At 42.5% G+C, this 25,606-nt stretch overlaps 1 protein-coding gene across 4 annotated transcripts in view; it reads left to right on the forward strand.

Annotated features, from left to right (window-relative positions):
* Window positions 1-25,606, forward strand: part of SLC22A18 (solute carrier family 22 member 18) — a 109,683-nt gene that overhangs the window by 46,195 nt on the left and 37,882 nt on the right. For 2 of the 4 annotated variants that reach the window (XM_059722589.1, XM_006271195.4), the window contains exons 6-8: window positions 16,509-16,624; window positions 17,894-18,004; window positions 25,432-25,532. In XM_059722589.1, the coding sequence (XP_059578572.1) occupies window positions 16,509-16,624; window positions 17,894-18,004; window positions 25,432-25,532 (328 nt within the window). The remainder of the gene's footprint in view (window positions 1-16,508; window positions 16,625-17,893; window positions 18,005-25,431; window positions 25,533-25,606) is intronic. The other 2 variants (XM_019477113.2, XM_019477114.2) reach the window with 2 other exon arrangements.

A 25,606-nucleotide genomic window follows, 5' to 3' on the forward strand; every position in this document is an offset into this window, starting at 1 on the left:
ATTTCCTTTCTTCTGCCTCTGGTTCTTGCATCCACTTGGCAGTGCTCCAGATTCTAAATTTTCAAATGCATCCATATTTGGTCAAAGAGGCAGATCTCATTCAGTTTTCTCATTCCGAAAAGAAAACCTGTATTTGGGCTAGTGAATATGTACACAAAGAAGTGTGCAGTCACTAGATCTGTGTGTTTGCAATTTAGCAGGTACACCTGTTGCCACCTGTATTTGGAAGAAAGAAAGTGCCTAAGAATAGCCGTGACCTGAGAATTTCCAAAAGATCACCCTTCAAAAGACCCAATCTGTCACCATCATCCTGGCCTAACATTTAAGAATACTGTCCAATAATCTCTGATTGGGTTGCTTTGAATAGTTTCTGTGTCTACCCTTGTAAAATGTAACTGCTCCCAAAGATGACAGACATGCTGCAAACACATTTGCTTTGGAATCATATTTCTTTGATATACCAGATGGACTGTAATGTAAGGCTCTGAGGTATATCAAAATCCAGCTGCGCTGTTGGCCAATGCTGCTAATTATGAGTTTTACAGAAATATGTGTATCAAGGCATGCCAGACTGTGTTGTGCAGAGAACAGGTTGGTCACACAATACTCACCTTTCCTTTCTCCCTGTTGCTAAACTGCACTCCAAATAATATAGTAAATACCCTGCTATTTGTTTGTCCATGAAGAGAATTGCATATGCCTCAGGAGTACTTGATCCTGGTTGGGATGGAAGGTTGTTCACCAGAACCTGAACAAGAGGGGGGTGTGATCCCTGATGAGCACTTGTGTAATAATACGACACAAGGTAGTGGTCATTCTCATGGATGGTCTCAAGAGAGGAGTTAGGACTGAACAGGTTATAGAAATGGAAAAGACTGTATCTTAGAGATGAGGCCCTTTACTGAGAGTTACAATTGCTCATTTCGTTTAGGGAAAACTTGTAGCGCTGCTGCCAACAGTGTCTGTTCACTGGGCAAACCAAGGCCTATGGAATTATTGAGATCCACTTAGAAACACAATAATATGAGCAGAAAAGTAAGCGTTCACCTTTGATAGGTGTGGTCTACTCAAAATCTTTTTCCAGCTATCCTCTGAAAAAACGATAAGGTCAGTGTATACATTAAGATAAATATTTCCTTGATTTACACCCAAGTCTATCTTGTACTGTGGAAATAAAATGCTCAAAGGACAATAGTCTGTTTGAAGTCTCAGCCGTTCATTGATTAGTGTTTATCAGAAGAAACTGATAAACTGCCACCAGAAGAAAAAGTAACAGTGAAGAGCCAGTTGACTAGATTCACACATATCAAATGCAGAGCAAACCACGTTTTAAATGTATTTAATGTAAAGCAACCGTACTCATTATGATATCAAGCAAGCAAAATACCTTTATCAGAGGAGCTCTGTATAAATAGTAACAGAAAGGCTACTTGTGGCTCAAACAGAAGGAGCCTGTACAAGCAGGCAAACTGTACGCCTTAATTGATGGTTTCGCCCTTCTGTTTATTTAAATTAAGTGACTCATTCCTATGTAGATACCTGCTTCTGAGGTAAAATTGTTCATGGAATTGAATTAGTTGCTTAAAACATCTCTGACTATATCTTTGCTGAAAGAACCCATGTTATTTATAGCTTGATTGCAACCTTATTGCAAAATTCTAGTCGAAACAAGGCACTGAAGTTCTTATCTTGCTTAGCTAGTTAAGACTGACCTGAGGTTAGGTGCACAGGATTGACTTCAGCTAGTTAAATCAAGGGAAAAAACAACTTGTACTTTGTTTCCACTAGGAATTCACATTTAGAAAGCTTAGTGTACTTTTTTTCCAGCCAAGATATGGCCTAAACATTTCATTCACTTGAGTGGAGTCCTGGTCAAGACTGAATTCAGATTTCAGACAGTGAAACCACTGTCTGACCTTATTTACGTTATTAGGCTTGAGGTCTAGAGTTGGGGCCAGAAGAACATAGATAGTAAATTAGATTGATGATCCAACAAAAATGGCCAGTGTCAGATATGGTTCAAGAAACCCTGGAGGAGGTAGATGAGATGGCTTAGATGGGTAAAAAATCACAAACTCAGCTGGCAGACAATTTGCATCTCATCCAAGCCACTGTGGTGACCTGGTTCCTGTTCAATAATGACCATAGTCCAAATGGTTGTGGCAAGCACTCAGTCAGTCTTCTGCCTGGTTGATTCTTATGGGAGTCGGTGATCCCCTTTCTTTGAAGTATGTAACTTATACCGGATGTGATGGTTAACAAAAGTCTGACCTTGCAAACAGATTTTACCACCTACAGAATGATGAAGTCAGAGGTGCTGTAACACAATGATGTCTTCAGTTCAGAGTCATTGGATAAGTTGCAGCATGCACTGCTCACCTGCCAGCCATTCTCTGTGTGTTGGTCCTTATGCAATGACACACCTAGACTGAGTGTTCTTATTTTATTCCATATGCCTAATTAGGGAGAAGAGTTTTTAGGGTTGTTACTTAAATTTTTAAAAATCTTTGTATTTAAATCCTTTACTGCCTACTATGAAAATTGACAGACCATTCTGTTCAGGAATATATAAAACATTCATAGCTAAATAAGCAGAAATTTCATAGCAGATGTTTCATAGCAGAAAAAGATGATTTTTGGCAATGTCTTAGTTGGTCTAATAAAAGGTACCATCTCTGAACCAAGAGATCTAGAGTTTTGCATTTTGTCATAGCTAAATAAAGCATTCTTTGTATTTCTGTGCTGTGCAAAACCAGTGACAGGCTACACTCTCCAAATAAGGTGAGATAGGGGATTTTTTTAAAAGTTACCAAAGTCAAACAACAGCAGTATTCAATTTTCTGATACATCTACTGTTTTACTAGCAAAAATAAAGTGTCTGCAAGGAATGGTGCACCGTAAGCCTGAATTTTAATAATGCTAGGAATCTGAGATTAAAAGTAACGAGCTGAAATGAGAGTTCCCAGCCCAGTTTATTTTACCTTGGAATGCACCAGGTCTTGCACTGATATCGAAGGTGCTGCTGCTGTTATAGCTTCTAGATACAACAGCAGCAGACCCATTGTGCTAGGCACCAAATACAAGTCATTCCTTGCCTCAAAAAAGCTTATAGTCTAAACAGGTAAAATGGTTAGGAGTAAGAAAGTATTGTTATCCTTGTTTTACTGATGGCAACTGTGCCTGCATTTTATATTAAATGGGCACTGGACAAATACGTAAACAGATCTTGGAGCCTAGGACTCCCCCTATCTCTTTCCTCTGCAGTACCTGAACCAGGAGGCTTGATAGTCCTTTGTAATGCTCTCTCTGGCTCAATGAATACTTAGGTCAGTGGTTTTCAAACTGTGTTTCACAGAACCATGGGGTTTTGAGGTAGATCATTAGGGATTCCATAAAGACATTGTGGGTAATGGCAGAATGGGCAGGGAGGCAGTGTGCCACCATTGCTGGGTTGTGTCACCTAGCTCCGCATCAGCTCACAGGATAGAAGTAGAGCTTCTGCTGCAGGAATAGTGATATGAAGGGTACCATGACTTTAGGAAGTTTGAAAACCAGTGACACAGGTATTCAGTGCAAAGTGGAGCAGCTTTAACAATAGAAATGGTAATAGAGGGTGGGGGGAGAGCTGCTCACACCCCAGATGGCCTCTAGCCAGGTAAGATTAGGGTGCTCTTCCGTGAAATGTATATGTGTGCATCTTCTCAGAAGAGGGTTTTGCATGTCCCCAGTGAGAACTGCAACCTGTCTTGGCTGCCTCCAAGGTTATCTCAAAAGTGCTACCAAGAAACGTCCCACACACTTGCTCCTGCAGTGTGCATGGCCAGGCCCCTAATTAAGCAGCCTCCTTGGCTCAGAGCAGCCCAGAGTGCATGCCCAAGCACCATGCTCAGTCTTCTACATTTTGGAGGTACCTGGCTGTTCTGAGTCATCTACACTGCCTAATTATTGACCTCTGCCAGGCACAAGATAGGAGCAAGTAGGTTGGACTTATTACTTCAGTTTCCTGGCCTTGACCAGAGTTTAGATATACCCCGAACTGTTACATAAAATGCTGGTAACACTACCTCCTCATGTCTCCTGCATTTGTGTTTTTAAAATGCAGACTGATTTCTGCTTGGTTTTTAGAATAAATTGCTTAGAAACCTACCTTCAGGAGAGGATTCAGTGCTGTGAGGACTCTCCCAGTATTAGGAACATAAGAACATTTACTGGGTCAGACCCTACATCTATCCAGCTCAATAGTCTGTGTCATAAGTGGTAGAGAGAGAGGGTTAACAGGGCATATCCAGAATCTTCTTCTCATGTTGCATCTTCTAAAAATTAGAGATTTAGGAAGTTCTGATTCAGAGGTTGCACTTCTATCTACCATGTTCAATACCCACTGACGGACCTTTTGTCCAAGAACTGATTCAATCCCCCTTCCAGCTGGCATCTACAACAGCTTGTGGTAATGAGTTCCAAAAATTAATTACGCACTCTGTGAAAAATAACTTCATTTTGTTATTTTAAAACTTAATACCTGACAGTATCATTTTATGCCCCCTAGTCCTTGTATGTTGGAGTCATGCTGTGAGGTTCAGGAACCTAAGCCTTGGAGAGGGATGGGATTTAAGACACCCCCCCATCTTCAGCATTTCCTCTTGGCTACATTAAGTTAGACAGCTTCCCTTCCACATGCTGGCTTTTGTGCATCCCACTGTGAGATGCTCAAGCCTCCATAATGATTTGTTTAGGGAGTGTAAGTACCTAATTCAGAGCTGTAGACTCTGCTGTGGGAACAAGATACTCAAGTTTTCTTGTGGCTCTGGGCCTAAGTAACATGCTCAAAGTGAAACAGAAAACCTGTTGCAGAGCTGGGTGTCAGAGCCAGAAGAGTCCCTGTTCTGAGCCTTAACTAAGAGAAACCCACCTGCCTTGATCCTTGCCAGTACTTTCTGCTTTCCAGATATGGAAGGCAAAGCAAGCAACAAATAAGAGGGGCCCAGTCAGGGATCTAGTTCTCCAGTTGGCCTTCAAGGCAGAGGTTTTTAACCTTTTTACACTGGTGGACCGACCCTTTCAAAAATTTGAATGGAGATGCGGACCCCTTTAAATTGTAAGTGTGGGTATTTGTACTTTTGATTGATCATAGTCATCTTTCATGAACCTCTTAGACATAGTCTGTGGACCCCCCAAGGGTCTGTGGACCACAGATTGAAAGCCACTGATTTAAGGGAGCAAAGCCTGCTCTTCTATTTGTTATAAATGAATGTAAATGTTGAGGTATTTGGCAGGCAAAGATGCCAATGGAATTTTCGAAGACACACAACAGGAAGCAACAGTAATAATAACACAGGGAAGTGCAAGCTTGAATAAGTAACATGTTCTATTCTGAAATAGAGTATTTTACCCAGAGCACTGGGCACTAAAATGTTTGACTCTCAGGATTAATATTACTGGATTACAGTAATGTGCAAATCCATCCACTTTTTATTTGAGTGTAACAGATATGCCTCTTCCTGTGGCTAGCAGAGTTCCTTATAATAGTGATGCATCAGATCAAGGAGTAAAGTGAATTGGTAAAGATGCTGCTCCCAGCTGCCTTGAGAGAGAGCATTCTGCCACAAGTAATTCATTGATTCCACAAAGAGGCAGGAGATGCTATTACACTCAGGGTGGTATGACAGCAGGTGCCAGTTAGCACAGCACTATTTTACTGTTTTGTTTCCTTGCTAACAAAACACTTGCAGAAAGCATGCAACCTCACCCCTCAGAAACTCCTCACATACTCAGATATTCATATCACTTCACCCTGTGCTACCTACAGAGAGCGATTCTCTGATGAAAGCCCCCTGGAAATGCTAGCTTATTAATTTAACATAATGTACTGATATATAATGCACTGTGTAGTCACTCATGTAACAGGCAAAAGTTAGGCAAAGCTAAGTTCCCCTTTGCCCTGTGCAGGAGGCAAAAAGAAAACATAAAATTGCTTTTGAGGGAGGACAAAGGATTCCTCTAGCCACGTGACACTCATGCACCTTGTTCCTGACCCTGTCATGGTAATTTCTGACACAGCCCTGGTTTTGCCAACCCGCTTCCATTCTGACTTGAAGTAGTTGCTGCCATTCAAGTTGTGCCTCTTCTTTCACAATTCAGTTTTAGGTTTCTCCAGAAGAAAATATCAGTCTGAGACTGAAAGACTCTTGGATTCAGGCCATGTCTACTTCCAGTTTCCACAGTGGGAGCTTGATCCTGCTCTGAGTCTTTGGGTACTAGCGTAAAATAAATTTTGAATAGCAAATGGTAAAAAAAATATTGTGTACAAGTTTTGTAGTGGGAACAAATATAGGCTGTGAGATGACACTTGACATCCACTGGTCAAATAGCCCTCTTAAGCCATGTTGATATAACTCTTAGTATGTGAATGATTGTTACATTTCCCCAGCTTCTAAGGTCAGCCCTGGAAGTGACGTAGCTTACTTCATGAATGATGAAGAGTCTTTTATTCAGGTCAGTGAAGACTGAAAGCCTCAAATGCCCCATGCTGAGAGCCCCCTTCTGGCTTTTTGTTTCTTCAATAGAAGAATAAATGTGCCAAACTGACATCTCAGAAATGATTTCCAGTTTCATTAGGGAAGAAATTAACAAGCTCTATCACTACCTGCTGCTTCTGAGCAATGAACAAAACCTCACGGCGAAACTCGGGTTGACATGTAAATAGAACTCATAACGCTAAGAGATTAAATGGGGGAATGACTGTGGCGGGGCAGTGACAAAAATCAGACAAATGAACCCTGCTCATAGGCAATCAGGCTTCAGTGAGGTGGGGGAATCTTAATGCCCTGCCCTTCTGAAGGATCCGCTAACACAGCTTCATGATGTGTACTGGAAACAGGCATCTCCTTCCTTGGCAGCCTCCCCTCCTCCCGCGCTTGGTTGGCTTCAGTGTGGGACTTGTTGCTGCTTCATTTAGCATGGTGCTTGCATGTGATGCTAATGGAAGCATTTCCTTAGGCAAGGCAGCCCAAAAGGAGAATTCATGCCACTTCTATTCGTGCCTTTGCTTGAAATCCTCTCTGTGGGGACAGCTGAGTCAATGCTGCAAGATTTCTACTGCATAATCCTGCCTAAGGGGCAGTATGTTCCTCACACAATGAGGAGATTTGACTCGTACAGAGACATGAATAAAGGGTGGTGTGAATGCTACTGACAGACCTGTACTGGCACAAAAGCAAGATTTCTGCAAGCCAGACCAGTTTTTCCCTCATCTTGGGTGCACCCTAGGGAGCTATGTATTTATGAGCAAGGTTCAGAAATGCATGAACTTTGTACAAACAGGCTAACTGAATTAGTTTTGATCTTTTAGAAATAAAAATGTTTGGGCTTTGGGTCCAGGCTTTGTGTAAAATTTTGTGACAGTTCAGTCATCCCTATGGGGAATCTTTACACTTCTGAGCAGGTTCTTTGGGTCAAAGTTGAGATGCAAGTATCTCAAGTATGGTCACTGCAGCTAAAATAGCTCTTGAACTAAACTGATTTTTTCATCCTCCATATGTGCCAACTAGTGTTGCTTTAATACATCTTAGAGTTGTCATGCATGTGCTTGGCCTTCCATTAATAAAGGCCTCATCCAGCCCTCAGTTTCTTTAACTATGCAGATATAACACTTGTAGAGTGTCACTCATTGTCAAAGTTTCATCAGTACTTTTTTTCCTCTTGGCTTCTAGCTGGACCCATTTTGTGTTCAGCGAACCTCTTTCACCTACAGCTGTCCTCTCGCAGAAGGCTGAAGTGTTTGAGAAGATAGCGTTCTGGAACACAATCAAAGGAATATTTAAGAGTCTTCTTAGAGCTCTTCAAGGAATCTGAGCCTGCCATGAATGCGAGCTTTATGCAGCATTGTTTTGAAGTAGGAGTGAGTCACTAAAAAACAATTTGCACTTTCTCCACTCTCAACTTTGACTTTTTTAAGAAAAAGGGAAAGAAAATAAATACAACGCCATTCACTGAGGAGACACACCCAGACCCTTGAATCCTGAGAGGACCACTGGGAAGGGCAACCTTCTAAAACTAAATGAACACCAGCTGCAAAATTTAATTTTATAATTACCTATGGATTTTCTTCAGCTCTTGTCATGCAGAGCATGAAGCGCCGGGCAGCTATTGGAGTCTGAAGCTGAAAGCAGCTGAGCTTATACTACTGTGCCATCAGCTATTAGCAGAATACACTTTTGTTAGACCCCTTTCTAGGTAAGTAACTAACTAAACCACCCCAGGCTTTACAGGGGGTAGCTTGGGGCTGAAATTTTATTGGGATCCCTTCATCCATACCTTTTAGTGTTTTAATTTTCTAATTGTTGAAGACACTTGCTGCTTTGGTCACACTGAAAACCACATATATTAAAAGCTGAATTTTCCTGATGCTCCTGTAGAAAGTGACAGGCCTCTTACATACCAGCAGCCACTGGAATGATGGCATTTCCAGGGGTTTGGACCTTGTGTGTTAAGTTGCACAGAAGCAGTTAAAACACTCTTGGCTAGAATCCCTGTAAGCATGGCCATGTGGCAGCCAGCTGTCAGTAGCCCCTTACCTCATGCATTGCTGGTTGTATTCTTCATACTGTATGTGTCGTGGTATGGTTTTAATGGTTTTGGTCTTATGGTTTAAATGCCGCTTAAAAATCCTGTGGATCAGGGGTCAGCAACATTTATAAGCTGCGAGCTGGACCAATGCAGCCCTAGTCTGGCATGACTTCAGTAGCACATCAGAAGTGAGGGGTTCTGCCTACACCTGCACCAGGGCCAGGCACTACCCCTGCTTCCCGCAGCCCAATTGCACCCCAGTCAGTGGGGACCCAATCAGAGGCCGGGCCGCTAGATGCCACATCCATGCTGGTGCCAATTCTCCCCGCCCCCTGGCTACAGTGCAGGTTGGGCAGGAAGTTGTCCAGCCCTGGCTTGCCTCAGTTGTTGTGTATAATTAGAAGACATTGTTTTTTGCCCCATCCCTTCAGTGTGTCCATACAGTTCCTTCATATTACATCTGTAAAATTCCCATTATACTGTTTGTTTGTTTGTTTGTTTGTTTGTTTAGCAAATGCAAATTTGCAAAGCCAAGCAGTAGCCTCCTTGTTAGATGAGTTAAAAGTTATTAATCCACCGCTTAGTTTGTAGAGTGGACACTCCTCAGTGATGTGCAGCATGGTTTGCATCTCTCTGCAAGTGCACACTGAGGCCCTAGTGGTGAAGGTTGGCTGCACAGGGGCTTTGGCCTGTCCTGAACCTGTTTAGCAGGGACCACTCTCATCATGATAGTTCAAAGCCAGCAGGTTGGCGAATGGGATTTGTCTCAAGGAACTTTTTTGTGACTTCCTGGGATTCCCATTTCTTGATCCAGAGGGCATCTGCAGACCAGATCTGCTGGTCAGGGAGGTTGCTCCATAAGGGGCATCACAAAGAAAGGTAGGCCTTGGGTGGATTGAGCAAAGTCATTGTAGAGTGGTAGGTAAGGTGCAGCACAGATGGTTTTAACCAACTTTCAGGTCATCATCAGTCAATGGATGTGTGAGGGAGTGATATTTGCAAGGACAAGAAGCCAGGGGAGGGGTATTGAGTGGAGGGTTCCAGTTATGATACGCATGGTTGTGTTCAACTGAGTGTCAACAAGATGTGTGTGTGATGACCTTTGACAGACAGATGCACAATTCTCTGCTGCTGAGTATGACAGGGCAAGAGCTGAGGCCCAGAGTGTTGTGGCTGTGGCTCCCTACATTGATCCAGAAAGCTTGGCTAGCAAGTTGTTTTGGGATTTGACCTTTGCTGCTGTTTTCTTTAGGTGTTCCTGGAAAGTCAGGGCTCTGTCTAAAGACACTCCCAAGTATGTTGGGCAGGGATCATGCTTTAGTCTCTGACCACCCATATAGATGTTAAGTTCTTTTTTGGCACTGGCATTGTGGAGATGTAATACACTGGACACAGTTTTTTGCAGGACTCGGCATGAGCTGCCATTTGGTGCAGTACTTTTCCAGCTTTGTCGCATCTTTGTTCAGGGTATGGTCCAGAGTGCGGAAAGATGGAGCTTGAGTGGTGCAGCAGATTTCATCAGCATAGATGAACTTGTGAGATGTGGTTGTTGGTAGATTGTTTATGTATGAGTTGAACAAAGTTGGGACCAACACTGAGCCCATGTGCTTATCCCCTGATCAAGGTGGACTCTGAATCATATATTATGGAGGAGCGTTTCGATGATTATAATGACCCAGCTTGGAACTACTTTTGACAGCTTTAGAAGCAGGCCAGTGCACCATGCTGTACTGTAGGCAGCTGTAAGGTGCAGCAGCACTACACCTGTCTTCAGGTTCTACTAAAAACCATTTTCGATGTAGGCTGTAAGTGCCAGTAGTTGATGGCATGTGCTGCGGCCCTTGTGGAATCTGGGTTGTTCGATGCTAAGGATGGTCTCTACTTCTGGGGATATCCATTGCAAAATGAGGCACTCAAAGACCTTGCAGCACACAGACAGTAGTGCAGTTGTTCGGTAGCTGGCCACCAGCATGAGATCTTTATCATGTTTTGGAATTATACTGTTGAATCCACTTAATTCCAAACCACTGAATTTTAGCATTGGTGATGGAGTCAGCTATTTATAGAAGAATCCCAGTTCTTTATTAAAGTAAGTTTCTAAGTTATCATGCACCTGTTTGGCCTTCCATTAATAAAGGCCTCCTCCATCCCCCCTCATTTCTTAAACACCACAGATATATCACTTGTAGAATGTCACTCATTGTCATGATTTTGCTTTTCATTGTCATGGAAACTTTTCATTGTCATTGCAAGAAAAGCTTCAGAATGGCTCAAAGACCAGAAGACAAAATAAAGAGTCCAAATTGTATTAATTTGTGCAATAGTCTCAGTTGCAAATGTGACAAAGGAGGCTTGGTGAGCTGGATTCTAGCCTGCAGTTCCAGTGGGGAGCACTTTGGGAGTCTCCATGTGGGCAGCTTTTACTGTAAACAATACTTGTAACGTGTTCCCTAAATCAGTCATCTATATACCCTTTTCACTCCTGGGGCAGATGACAGTCTGGGCCTGGCAGCAGAGCCCAGAGACTGCTCTCTGTTGGTTCTCCATGACTTAATGTTTTCTTGCAAGTGTGGCTGTCTGAGCCTGAGGAGAATGAGTGAAGCTCTGAGAGAGCTGAAGAGAGGAAAAGGTCCCAGGCTGGCTCAAGAGGGAAGGTCCCAGGGCAGACAGAGAGAAAGAATGGTTCCAGGGCAGTCAGAGTAACGTCCCACTGCGGACAGAAGGAACTGGAATGGCTCAATAAAGACTGTTTCAAAGCTGTGTCTGCTGTGCCAGCTGGGACATTGTCACTCTGATAACCCTCTTCATTTAAGGAAGAAAATACCCACCCTCCTTCCCAGGAGCTTACCAAAAAGAAGGAGCTCTGAGAGGTGGGGCTGCTACAGATCACCAGGGAAGCCCGGGACTGAGAAGAACCAGGGTCTCAAAGTCAGAGGCTTAACCCTTGTGAAGCCACACTAGGGCTGGCTGCAGGGGGTCCTCACAGGAGAGGGAGACTGGATAAAGCTGCTTCTTGGGGGAGTCCCAAGGAAGAGCTTTCCCCTTCCCCTGTGAAAGGGGCAAGTTGATTCTTTCCTTTTCTTTTGTGACAGGAAGCCAATAGGTTTTGAAAGTCATGATTTCTGAATGCTTAAAGTTGGCAATATTGTTGCTGGGTTGAGGACATTCATTCAACCACATGCTTACAAGGCTGCATTCTGAATCCTAGCTACATGCACTGCAGTAAGCATTATCAATATTTCATGGAGGAAACTGAGGCACAGAGTGATAAAGTGACTTGTCTACGGTCACACAGCAGGGGCTAGATCTCAAAGTCCATTACTCACAATCCTGTCCAGATTTCTAGGCTGGAGAACTCCTCACACTGAGGTGTTTTTTTTTATCTCCTGTGATAGCTCTCACCTATCTTGCTTGTCAGTCCTTGCACTTCTTATCTTCCAGTGCTGCTGGACGGGATTTTTGTAATTTTGGCTGGAGTTGTTAGTTCAGTTGTCAGGCAGGAGACAAAACCTTGTTGCCTTTATGTCTCCTTTATCTGCATATCCAAAAGAAACCAGTGTCAGTTTTTGGTTCATTTGTTTCTTTTTTAGGATGTTAGGGGCTATATGGGAAATAAAAGATGGCATTCTCTGGCAACCAAACTGTTTGTATCAATTAATAGCATTTGCAGTGCTTAACTTGAACAAGATTCTAACTCAGTCTCTGACATAAACCTTCTCAGTATATGGGTGCAAAGTATAGACCTAAAAGTAAAGAGCAAACCCCCTTGTAAAAGTGCCTTGCCTCTTCTCTGTGCCATACATAAATCCAGCTGAGTCTAGCTATGAACAACTCTTATTTCACCCTCACATCTCTCCCTATTAATTGCCAAAACTTCTCTTTCTTTTTGAATGACTTGTTATTTTCCTAAGGGTTACATCATTTTATATTTCTCTTATGATCTGTAATGGTATTATCCATATGTGGTTTATATGACAAGAATCCTGTTATTCTTCAAGGCTTTTTGCTGTAAAGGCTGTGGAATTCCATCCTGGTATTTGGTCTGATCAGCAAGATGAGATTGTTATGTGAACTTTTGGAAGGGTGCAATTCTGCCTGTCCATTCACATCCAAGATGCGTAAACCACATACATGCAAAATGCTAGATGGCTTGGAATATATGCTGAGATAATGAGTTTACTTGAGATTAGGGGCTTGACACTCCTCTCATTTATATAACTGTCATTTATATAACTTTATATAATGAGTACCTCAACTGAAGTCACCAGTGCAAACAAAGGCAAGCAAAAACAGAATCAGGCCTGCTGTGTTACTCTGTTATCCTTCAAGGCATTTCTCTAGAAACTGAATCCTCATCATGTCAATGCTGTTGTTCTAATAAGAATGGATTCCAACTGGAATACAATATACAGCTCTCATTCAGGCCAAAGAGAACTCCAGACTTCTGTTTGTCTCACCCAAACGGTTTGTACCAACTGATAGCATTTGCAGTGCTTAACCTGAACAAGGTTCTAACTCATTCTCTGACCTAAAGCTTTGCAGCTTTACTGGAATTACTGAATTTAAATCACCTTCTATCACAAACACGCTGTTTCCTGTGCACTTAAGTGAGCCATATGCATGTTTTCCTTCCTCCGCATATTTTTGATGTTTAGGGTTACTCGAAATGGCAAAGATCAAACCATAGTCTGCAATCCATACGATTCCTTGGGGTATAGCATACAATACATCCCCTTTATTGCATCATCCAGGAAGCTTGGTGTATTTTAGGATTTACTGTCATCTTAAAGTGTTTACAGATGCTGCTTGGTGTATTGGATGAGAAGAAATTCAACCCCATTTTAGCCAGCCTTGAATAATAATATTTTCTTTGGATTTAATCTCTTTACCGTGACATTACTTCCTAACCATGCATTGCAAGTTCTGCCTTCCAGTTAGTACAAGGACAGGGCTTCCAGATGGAAAAATGTTTCTTCCATCCAGTGGCCCACCATTGCCACAGGCTATGAAGCTGATGTTGTAATATAAATGTTTACAGCAAACTGACTTAGCTTTAGCAGTTTACACAAAATATAAACAGCATATTATGTGGGCCTAGCAAAGGCACATTCCCCCAGCTAGGCACTGCATGGCTGTCTGGCGTAAGCCTGGTGCATCATCTCCATCTCTTACTGCATGTTGACATGCTTGTGAAACAGAGGCTGATGTGTATTGCTTACAAACAATCCAAAGCCATCATCCTGCATTCGTGATGTAGGATTCCCATCCAAAATTCATGTCAGACACTGTATCATGCTTGACTGATGTGGTTTGTAAGCACAGAGTTCAATCAGATAGAGAAGAAATGGGTGGGGAGGAGGGGATGATAGGGTCTGTTATCACAGGGAACTTCTAGCTCTCATTCTTTTCTTACAAATACAACAATCCAGGTGAGCGAACAGGATGCTATCAAGTTCAAGAGCACCTAATTGTCTCAAAGAAGGAACCAGTCATATGATTTAAGCATGGCTTTGCTAACATTGTAGACTGTGTGTGTTCTAGGCTCTTTGCTCAAGTTTCCTTCTTATGAGAAGAATAGTGTCCAGTTCAGACAACCTTAGTGCAGCTCTTGCTGGTTCAGCAAGGATGATTCTCCCTTTGAGCTTACCTAATAGATCTCTTCATCCAAATCCCAAAAGTCCTGGCTTAGGTACAGGCAGAGGTAATGGAAGTAGTGTGTGCTTGGCTTACATTACTTGCATCCTTTAATGGTCCTTTAATGGTGGGAGGTGTGCTAGCTTCTCTTTAAGCCAAGAAGTCAGGAAGGTGATCTGTGTTCCACAGGCCTGATACCAGCAAGCCCAGGACACATCAGATGAGTAGGAAGAGAGATCTCACAATACCTCTGTTGTTTTGTTTTGTTTTTTCATATTAATATGTAACTGCAGTAGAGGCAAATGGCTTCCCTTCTTCAGTAGCCTTTCAGACACCATTCCCCAAGAAGTTATTACTATTAGAACATCTTGTCTCCCTTCTACCAGTAGACTGTTCTTTCCTACAGCATTTTTATTGCCTCAGGAAGAGATAAAAGGGTATGGTCAGAAAATGTACAGAAAAATGTATCAAGTTAACAAAACAATAGTCTCCAGGTGATAATAATTACACCCTACTTGTACACCTGAAACCATTATTGCTTAATACTGGGTTCAGATTTTCTGTTGGTGCAAAATGGGTAGAGCTCAATGGAATTTTGTCCAGTTATAGCAGCAAAGATTTGATTCCATGACTACAGTGCATGTATGTTTGTAAGACTCTGTCAATTTAGTCCCATGGATTGCATGTACCATACTTTATTGGGTTATTTTCATACTCTATGATATGTTATCCTGTTACCTGGCAGTGTAAATAGCTGCCTATATGTGTTCTTAACTAACAGGAGCCTGGAATGTCCACTATTTGTTCTGCTGGTATTAGCAATCTTCCAGCCCTCACCTAAATAAACCACAAAACAATCATCACAAGATGATCAGGCACAATGAAATACCAATCATCATAGAAAGCTGTTTTGCAGTGCTGACAGTTATTGGACTCTTTCCCTGGGATAAAAGCTTTGCCAGGTGGCTGGGGAAGGTGTCAATATTACCTTCCCTCAGTACACAGCAAAGCACATCTCTGTGACAATTTCCTTTCCATGTCAAAGGCATGGTTGAAATACAGAACCCACCACCTGTAAATGCAAAGCTCCCTGGAAAATCCAAAAATGCGGGGAAAAATCCTGGAAAAACATAAGCCTGTTTATATATTGGTTCCGATTGTCATAGGAGTTCTGAACAGACCGTGTTTCATCCGCAAAGGTACTTCTTTCATCTCCACAGCTTCTCAAAGTGAACCCTGATGGTCCATGGGGAGTCAGTATGCTATATGGTAGTGATCTCATGTTTGTCTTCCGCAGTTAAACTGCAACAAATTATGGCTAAACATACATTTGATTTACTCCTGAGACTGCTGTTCTTTGAAAGTAATTGCAGAGGGAGCCACAGAGATGCTATGTGATTGTGAATGAGAGGGGAGGCAGGTTCTGAGATCATAGCTGGGAACAGGATGTAGCCTGTTGGACAATGCCTCTGTTAAAAGGTGTTGCATCATCTTAAAAAGAAAAGAAAAAAAAGCCCTAGTCTAAATTATCAAGAGTTTCTGTCCAGGCTTTTACAGTGCGCTGTGCTGGCATTAGCCTGTTTTCTTGGTTAGGCAGGAGACCTTCTTTGACACCCTTTCCCATTAATATTAATTTATATCCTAACTCCCTAGCAAATTATTAAGGGAGCTGCATTATCATCAATAAACACAACTGATTCATCCAAGTATGAAACATAATAAAGAACCTGAAAATCAAACACACAACTTGACTTTTAAAACCTTTTTTCTAATGTGCTGTTTTCTAGTACCTGTACATACAGGGCATTTGTACATGTTTGCACTGCAGCACCAGGCGCTTTTAAAAGAGCCCTGTGCTGAAGGGCATGCATTTGTATAAACGGCGAAATGCACGTCAGCACTGAGAAAGTGGCGGTGGCGCGCTTTTGAACTATTCCGTACTTATGATGAATTGTGGGCTTCCATTGAAATCAATAGAACTGTCTTCATAATAAGGTGCCAGAGTGAATAAAAAGGGTATCAGAATCTGTCCCATTGCAGGACTGAATGAATCCTACTGAACAACTTGTTATATTTATAAGGTGGCACTTTCTAGCACTTACAGGTAAAAAAGCATTGTCAGACCATGGACAATCATATAAAATCCTGATCTTGCAAACACTTAAATACCTGCATAACCTTTCTCATTGTGATTTTAGTGGGAATACTTCTCATGCACTTAACTTGCTGCAGGGTCAGGACAAAAATACTTTTCCTTCATTAAATTAGATCCATTGCATTTATATTGTTAATGCTCTTTCTGTTCACAGCATTTACTTTCCTTCATACATTGCACTAGTGGGAAGTCTCATAAACACAGTGATAGTAATGACCTGCATTCCTGCTCACACGAAGCCAAAGTCAGAAGGACGTGCCATGCAGCCAAGTGAGTGTTAACTATTTGTGAACAATAGTTGTAGGAATGTAGAAGGGCAGTTTACATTAATTTAAAGACAGAATTGAAAGATTCTAGTTGTGCCTAGGGGTAAACAGAAGCAAACTTCACCTTCATCTGCTGTCCCAGAACACCTCAATCCTGGTTCCTCATTCTTACCTGAGAAGACAGGGTTCATGGTACAAGTTTTCAGCAGAGAATAAAGTTTACAGTGATAGTAAAGATAAGACTACCTAGCTGCTTTTCAGTTAAAACCAACCCATTAAGCACTTGAACTAGGCCAAACACTGATCCTTTATAATCCACTCTACAAACCACATTAGTTTGTAGATGAGTCTAATGCTCCAAAGATATTCATCCAGCCTTCACTGATCCTTTCAAGAGTTTACTCTGTAGACAATGGCATATGGAAAGTATACTCTGTAGACAATGGCATATGGAAAGTATATTCCATATACATTGACTAGTTTGTTATGCCACATTGCAGAAGCCTTCTTGAGAGTATTTAAAAAAATAATAGTGTGTGGAGCTAAAAATGAAAAGGATGATTGTGAGAATGAGAAAGGGTGAGAAAATAGAAATGTCATGAAAATGTCCTCTCATGTTACCAAATACCTGGAGCTGGTAGGATATAAAATGGGAATGGATCGTAGGATTTTTGAAATGCAACATCATCCTCTCCAGTCAGGTCTCTCACCTGCACTGTAAGCATCTACTGCACATTCACAGAATCATAGAAAAATAGGACTGGAAGGGATTTCAAGAGGTTGTCTAGTCCAACTCCCTGCTCAAGGTACGATCACCGTAGTTTGAGAAGGAGGTTGGACTAGATGACTCACTGAGGTTCCTTCTAGTCCCATTTAGCATTCTGCATTTGCTTTGGACACCAAAAACCCACTGGGACCAGTGTGGTTCCCCAAGCATAGAACCAGTGCCAGTGGGGCAGGAGAATCTGAGACCAGTAGTGTAGCAAGGGAAGTGCCAGTAGCATACTGGTATCAGGCACCGTCACATTGGCCAACTCAAATAGAGGTAATTATGTAGTAGCACATCCGGTTGCGGGGGGAGGGGGAGTGCTGTGCATGTGACCTCAGTGGGTGCCAAAATGCCTGGTTATGGCTCTGGCTGAGATGCAGAAAAGACAGAAGGAATTTTTCCCTGTGCAGATTTGGCTGTGAACATGATCAGGCAATGTATTGGTTTCATGTTTCTTGCTTTTAGACTGTGTAAATAGGAGGTGATTCTCTGTTATTTCCGTAGATGCATCACAGTCTGGTAGTGTGTTTAGCTTCAGAGAAATCCTACGCCTGCTGAAGCTTCCAGGAGTAATGGAAGTTTTCATAATCAAGGTCCTTTCTGGACTTCCTACAGGTACTTCCCCACTTAATCTGTGATCATTAAAATATTTGAAATGACATGGCATAAAGCACAAATCCAGATCTATTTGTTTTTTGTGAGTTGCTTAAAGGCCCTTTACATTTGGTCTTTAGGGTCTTAGAAAGGAGTGGAACTGCTATTTGTTCTGCTGAAGCTATATCTAATTTGGTGGTTACATACTTCAAGACAGTAATTCTAGATTTAATTTATAACAGCAGATTTTCTCCCACATACTTCCTATGTGTCCTTAGACATATCGTTTAATCTTGCTACCTTAGTTCCTCCTTGGTAGAACTGGGAGAAAAAGATAATTTAATTTCTTCCTCCCCCTGTTTGGTTTATTTAGACTATAAACTTTTCAGGGCAGAAACTAGACCAAATTGTTTGCACTGTGCCTAGGACAGCATGTCCTGATTTCAACAGGAGGCCTCTAAGAACAAAGTAATAATGTATTTTAAACAATGAGGAGGGAACAAACTAGATATGCAGCAGCTACTATTCCAACAATGTTTCTTAATTGATATATACATATTGATGAGTCGACAGAGTCCATGATTTTCCTTTCCCTTGATGGTATTGCTTATTAGTGAATATTACATTGCTCAAAAAAATATTCCTCTTGCCTTCCACATGTTGTGTTAGGAAGCTGCCAACATCCTGTATATGAACAAAGAATCTGTTTATCATGTTGCTTCCCTTGAGTTGGTGGTAGTCTTTGCCTGGTCCTGCCTCCGCTTTGCCAGTCTAAAAGTTCTTTGCTCACAATTTAGCACCTTTTGAGTTCTCTTTACTTTAAGGCATTCTGAAAGTCTGCATAGAGACTGCATAAGTCTGCATTAAGCCAGCACCTGAAATGTGTAAATGATGACATAAGGAAGTGGGGAGGATTCTCAGCCTGTCTCACTTGGAGAATCCTCAAGATTCTTTTTTGCTAAAAGTGTGCAAAAGCACCATAAAAGTCCATGCAGATTCAGGAACTAAAACATTGAGCAAGTTCCAGACTCTGGCCATAGAAACTGTGATGGATATGCAAGCTGTTGTACACTTGCAGAAAGGTGGAGGCCCTTTAAAAAAGGAATCTCTTATCTCACACGGAGACACTCAGGAAATTTCAAACACAGTAACTTTGAAAGTGGGGGAGTCAATCCATGTAAGGTAGCATATTAAACCCTTATGTGGGCATTCTTACACTAAAGTAAGTGATTTAAGTTTGCTGTAGTCTAGTCTAAATAAACATAAACCAGTGTACCTCTAAATGAGACCGTCCCTATTGGAATGATGGCCCTTTATATGCATTAATTTCACAGCTTTCGTCAATTTGTCCCTTTGTAGATAAGCCCTTAGGCTGCCTATACACGTGCTTGTTTGTGTTCTAATTAGAGCACGTCGGAGCAGACTCAATCAAGTCTGCTCCACATTCTAATTAGAATGCTCCAACGCTGCTTCATCATCGTGTGTATTTAACCCCCACATGTTTCTAAATGGCCACAGGGGCGCTTTATCAAAACCTTATCAAATAAGCTTTAGATAAAGCATCCTGCAGCCATTTTAAAACATGGGTACTTAATACACATGACTGTGAGCCATTTTGATTACAGTAGCTGTCCAGGAACTGCTGTAATTAAAATGTTCCACCCCCACCTCTGAGCACATGTATAGGCAGCCTTTGTGTCTAAGTAGAACAAAATTTAATTTGTTTGTGAAAATAGATATTTTGGGAGGGGTTGAAGCAGAACAAATGAGTGAGATAACATTTCAGCCTTCCTGGGCCTCATAAAATGCTTCTTGTATTCCCTGGGAAATCTCCTAATTGGATGAGAAACAGAGCTGACTAATTTTCTAGAGGAACCTTAAAAGGAGGAAAGGATTGCTGGATGTCTCTTTTTGTTTGCACTTTGATTTGACTGAGAAAACTGAGCTTTGTGCAACCTAACACCTCTATCCAAAGAAAATCTACCAGAAGAAAGAACAGCAAGCAAGTAAGGCCAAAGGAAAACCCAATCCCTCAACTGAATGCAGTTTGACATTAGTTGCAGGTATTGAGCCATTTATAAAACTACAGTGTGTTTTACAGAACAACGTGGCACTCTTAAAGGGGTTCCTGAATCCAGATGTTGGTTTATAGTCATATTTTAATAAACCTGAAACTACAGCCCAGTACAATCTGCAGTACGATATCATATATCAGTCCTTGCAGCAGCTTTCCTCCAAAGGAACCCTAAAATGCACTTTATCTCTAAGCATTATGCAGCACTTCTGAAGTGCAACATCCAGTGTTGTGGAACACACCAACTATTCTAAACAGGCAGCAATTCATTATTCCAGTGAAAGGAAAAAATAAGGAATAACATTTCCAGCAAGAACAAAAAATCAAGGGAAATATTAGGAAAGTAGAATGTAGTTAATGAAGCTGGCATTTGGGCATCTTGCAGGGGATTATAATTTAACACTTGAAAAAAATGTCAGATTTTTCAATGACAGAAGCAGTCAGGGTCTCATTTGAATGACAGTCTCCTGTTATGCGCCACATTGGCATAGCAAATCATTGACACACAAGAAAGAGTGACACCTTTTACATTTCTGTCACTCCTAATCCCTCACTTCAGGTCTCTCTTCACATTTCTGACCAGATAATCCCTAGCCAGAGGCAATTTGACTGTTGTTCACTTCTTTGCACTTCACTGCTGGAGGCTAAACTCCAAAGAAACCTTCTTATTTATCTTCATCTCTCTCCTGCAGCCATATAATTATGAGTTAATTCTATTGTCTAGATTATAGGCCTACTTTTATTTACCACGTAAACAAGCTTGTGATGATATAAAGGGCAAGTCTGCAGTCCCTCATTTATCTTGCTCTTTTCTATAATTAGTTTGAGTAAAACAATTAGAGCCTTACCAACTAAGGTATGTTAAAAGAAGGGTTGTGAATCTCTCAATGCTTCACCCAGAAGTAAAGATGGAATGACCCAGTTAATAATGGAAGCCTCTACCAGTCACTGATGGGGTGGGGCATTCTACCATGTAGGCCAATACTACATTCTCTGCTTAATTGGGAACTATGCCCCATTAAAACATTGTAGGCAGGGGAAAGACAGAAAGCAAAATGGATAAAGGTTAAAATTTTCAAATGGGCAGATATTTAAGAGTTGGTGGCCAAAGATACAGACAAGCATCAGCTAGGACTTTCCAAAGCATGGAGATACCTGACACCATTTGAATCAATAGAGCTTGATTTAGGGCAGGCAGTTAGGGCTGGACAGATCCATAGAGGTATTTTTCCACTGGACAGGAAGTTAGGTATAGGAATTAGGGGTGTGCAAAATGAGCTGTATTCAATTTGGATTCAGATTTGACCTGAATCAGGGACAGTGATTCGATTCATTGATTTGGATTACTGTCCCTGATTTGATTCAGCTGAACCCAAAGATTCGATGCTGATTCAGAGAATCAGCGATTTGGACATAAACACAGCTTTAAATGATTTTTCTATATACCTCGAGGTACCAAGCATGGCTCGTGAACTCTGTGATGCTGGAGTGGATGGAACGTCCCACAGGAGTGTGTGTATGTGGGGGGCGGGGGCACATGCTTGGAGGTGAGCCTGGAAGTGGACCAGAAGTACTGGTCCACTTCCAGGTCTGCCGGGGAGCCCACAGGGGCTCCCCCACCCCACACCCTGCCTGGCTCAGCAGTTGGCTGAGAGGGGACCCTGGGTGCCCCCAACAGACCCAGGAGGCACCAGTCGCTGAGCCAGAGGGGCACCAGGGGTCTCCAGCGCGTTCTCCAGTGGACCTGGAAGTGGACCAGAAGTGCTTCTGGTCCACTTCCAGGTCTGCTGCCGAGCACGCTGGGGACCCCACTGCGCTCCTGTGTGATGCTCCATCTGCCCCAGGATCACAGCATTCATGAGCCGCCTGCTACCTTAAGGTATGTAGAAAAAACATTTAAACAGGTGTCTATGTTCGAATTTCTGAATCTCTCTGAATCAATTCAGGGTGTTCCAATTTGATTCAGAGAGATTAAAGGGTCTCCTGATTTGATTCAGAGATTCGGCCACTGAATCAGGCTGAATCTCCACCAAATTGAATCAGGGACCTCTTTGGCACATAGTCAGTATGGGCTGTGTATTCACTACTTCTTCCTTCTTTCCCTGAGGTCTCTGGGATTTGCAGTCCATAATCACAGAAGCAGGACTCTGCAAAGTTGCTCATGACTTCCTTTTTCTGCTTACAGGTGCTTCTAGGACTTGTGGTCCACAGTCACAGGCAGTAGTAAGTTTTTAGCAGGGCAGGGTAGGGCAGCTCTGTACTCAGGGAAAAGGAAGTTTAACCCCCACTCCCTGGCCCCAGATGGGGTTTGCCTGTGGGCAGGGAGGGAGGGGCTGTCCCTGCCTCCTCCCTACCTTCCCAACCCTTCTCTGCTGGAGCAGACAGCACAGCCTAGCCCAGCCCAGCCCAGCCCAGCCTAAGGCTGGAAAGCATGCTGGGGGACTGTGATTTAACTTGAACTAGGAAGGGGTCTAGAACAGAAGTTTCATAAACCAGTTTGACCCAAATCAGTTAAGCCTAATACTGCATTCAACCAGGTTCATCTTATACCAGTTTCAGCCATTTTGAAACTGGTTTATGTGCACTGAACTGCTGTTTTGTTATAGGTTTAAACCAGTTTCCAATCACTTAAACCGGTTTATGTGTAACTTGTCCCTAGCCAAAATGAGCACACCACAGTCCCCAATTGCTATTGATGCTGATAGGCAACATATATGCCCTCTATCTGTACATCCCAGACAATGTAGAAGTGATATATCACTTGGTGGTACTTCAATAGCCTTCTGAATTCTGATGACTGGCCAAGATAGACCAAGGCTGAAAAGTTATGAATGATGCAGTCATCTAGTCCAAAGGTTTGGTTAATGTAAATTGGTGTAGCTCTATGGACTTCAGTAAAATTACACTGATTTGCCTCCACTGACGATCTTGGCCATTATGTCCTACAGACATGCTGCATTCTTCCAGACACCATAACCTTAAGCTAAAACTTCCCTTTAATGGAATTCTTCCATTAGCCATATATTTGTGTGTCAAGATACTTCAAAAGCTACAATAAGCAATAATCTAGCTATAGGCCTAGACAAGCAGAATAGAATTAGCCTTTGGGTGAATGTACAGCATTATAAAGAGGAAATTATTATCTTTCGCCTCACAAATACAGGATAACTGTACAAGATCTTTCTACTGTAATAGGATTTGTGAGTCATGACAAGCCACAAACTGTTTTCCAATCCTCAAACATCTTGTGGTATAGTTTATTTTTTCCTAATTATGTGCCAGCCTATAAACCCTACAGTTAATAGGTCAGTGTACTTCTAATTCATGATGTCTTGATGTTTAGATACAAAACCATAAAACTACAATTTCATGTTATGTGATAGTATGCATTATGGAATGGCTTAAGAGTCTCATAGCTTTTGGAGGATATTTGTCGTCTGGTTCAGTGTGGGGGCATGCATGAATGAGGGAGAGAGAGAGAGGGTGTGCATACTTGAGGAAGGGAGAAATACAAACATTATTTTTATATAAGGATCAGTGAGTGAGCATTTTTCTAATATCCTTTTCAGAAAATTAAATTGAAAAGTAGAGTCAGTATATGCTGTGTCTGTCCGTGCTTCACTTACTGCCTCTGTGTGCTAACAACATTAGAGATGCATGAGAGACAGAGAGAAACTCCATGTGCCAGTGAAGTCATTGACTATGGGTACAGTAAAACCACTGTATTTAATGTAATGCCACCAGATGGTTTCCCAGACACTATGTCCAGTGGTGAAAATCTCAAGTTAGGCAAAAAGGAATGAGGATTTTTATGAAATTATTCCAAAGTTACCATCTTGTCTGAACAAATGTTTTTTTATTTGTGCTGTGCTAACATTTAGCCTGAATTGCACAACAAAACAACAGAGCAACTTTCAACAAGCAGCTCTATCTAACTCCCAGAGTATAACAAGGTCAGGGTCCCAGGAGCAGCCTTGATGGCCGCTGCCAGCTCTACAATCATGCCCCTCTAGGGCACCCTCCACTCTTTTCTGCCACACCTTAATGGAAATATGATACAAATAGGGAGGCTGCCTGCAGGTCTTTGTGTGGCCCCATTTTGCCTGAACCTCCACTAGGGTTTCCCAGCAGCCCACTGGGCCTCAAGTTCCTCACAGGGCTTCTTAAGTCAACTGTGCCCTGCAGGGCACCCAAAGCTTTAAGGGCTAATTGGGTGGCTCCAAATCCTTCCTTACACCATGCCCCATGCCTCATGGGTGTTACTGTTGGGGCTTCGGCCTCCACCCCTTTACTTTAGCTAAACTTTGAGGCACTAATTGGAGTTAGCGCCTCAAAACCAGGCCCACTATATTGGACCTGGTTTTGAGGCGCTAACTCCAATTCGTCCCTTTCCAGTCACCAGGCCCCTGGCCCCCATCTGCAGGGATCCTGGCCCCTATGTGCTTGTGCCCCTCTCAGGCACCAGGCCTCTGGCACTGGGCACTGGGACCCTCTTGGGCACTGGGATCCTGTTCACTCTGTGCCTAGCACTACGCCTACTCTGTGCTCAATACTCACTAGGGCCTTGAGCCTGCCCCTCACAGGACTCAAGGCAGTCGTGTACTGCTCAGACACTAATGGGACCTCTGTTTAGCTCCCCTTACAATACCAACACAAACTGCTGGTAGAAACAGTAATGTAAACCATAAGCCCCTGGGCTGTAACATAAACAGCAATAATGGAAGCAGCCCTCTGGTCCTTTAAGAGGGCAAACCTTCTTTCACCTCTTGTGCCAGCATACCTCCCAGCGCAGGCTCCTTGTGAACTCCCCGAGCCTCAGCATTCCTGAATGCAGCAGAGCAATCTACCTAGCATGCCTGGGTTGCTGGGGCTCCTGGGCAGGAGCTGCTAATCCTGCAGCTGACAGAACTAGACTGGCTTGCCAACCCAAGCCCCAGCTTTATATGCCCGCAGGGCCCTGCCTATCTCCGGCCAGCTGACCACCTGCAAATGTCTGCTAATTGCCCAGTAGCTTGGTGCCCCAGCAACCTGCAGCTGCTAGCCTGCAGAGGTCCCTGGCTGGGCTGCCTTTATACAAGGATCCCCAGGCTCTCTGTTACACAGAGGTATTGCTTTAATGGTAAAAGTTATAAGGATATTAAAGATTTAAAAAATAGGCTCACATTAAAAATTGAAAAATCCAAAAAATCTATTCGATTGACTTTGAGCCTGATTCACCTATTGTCTACGCCCAGTCACTTGGAGTCCAAAGTAAATCTCTTGACTCTATACCAGTAATGGCTGATAGCAAGGTCTGGCCCTTTATTTGTATGATAATATTGCACTATAACTGTAGTCCTCCAAAAAGTTTTTCTTTCCAATAACTACCATTCAGGTTTGTTCCTGATTATGTTCTCCATCATCTCTATGGATTTCTTTGGACTGGAGGCAGCAGAGTCTGGGTATCTCCTGGCATATTTTGGTGTTCTTCAAATGGTAAGTGAAAATGATGGAATTATTTGACCTATTATACTCCTCATGCCGCATCCAGATGCTCAGCAGAGACCTTG

Source organism: Alligator mississippiensis, chromosome 2 (genome assembly GCF_030867095.1).
Source record: "Alligator mississippiensis isolate rAllMis1 chromosome 2, rAllMis1, whole genome shotgun sequence".
Lineage (NCBI taxonomy): Eukaryota > Metazoa > Chordata > Crocodylia > Alligatoridae > Alligator > Alligator mississippiensis.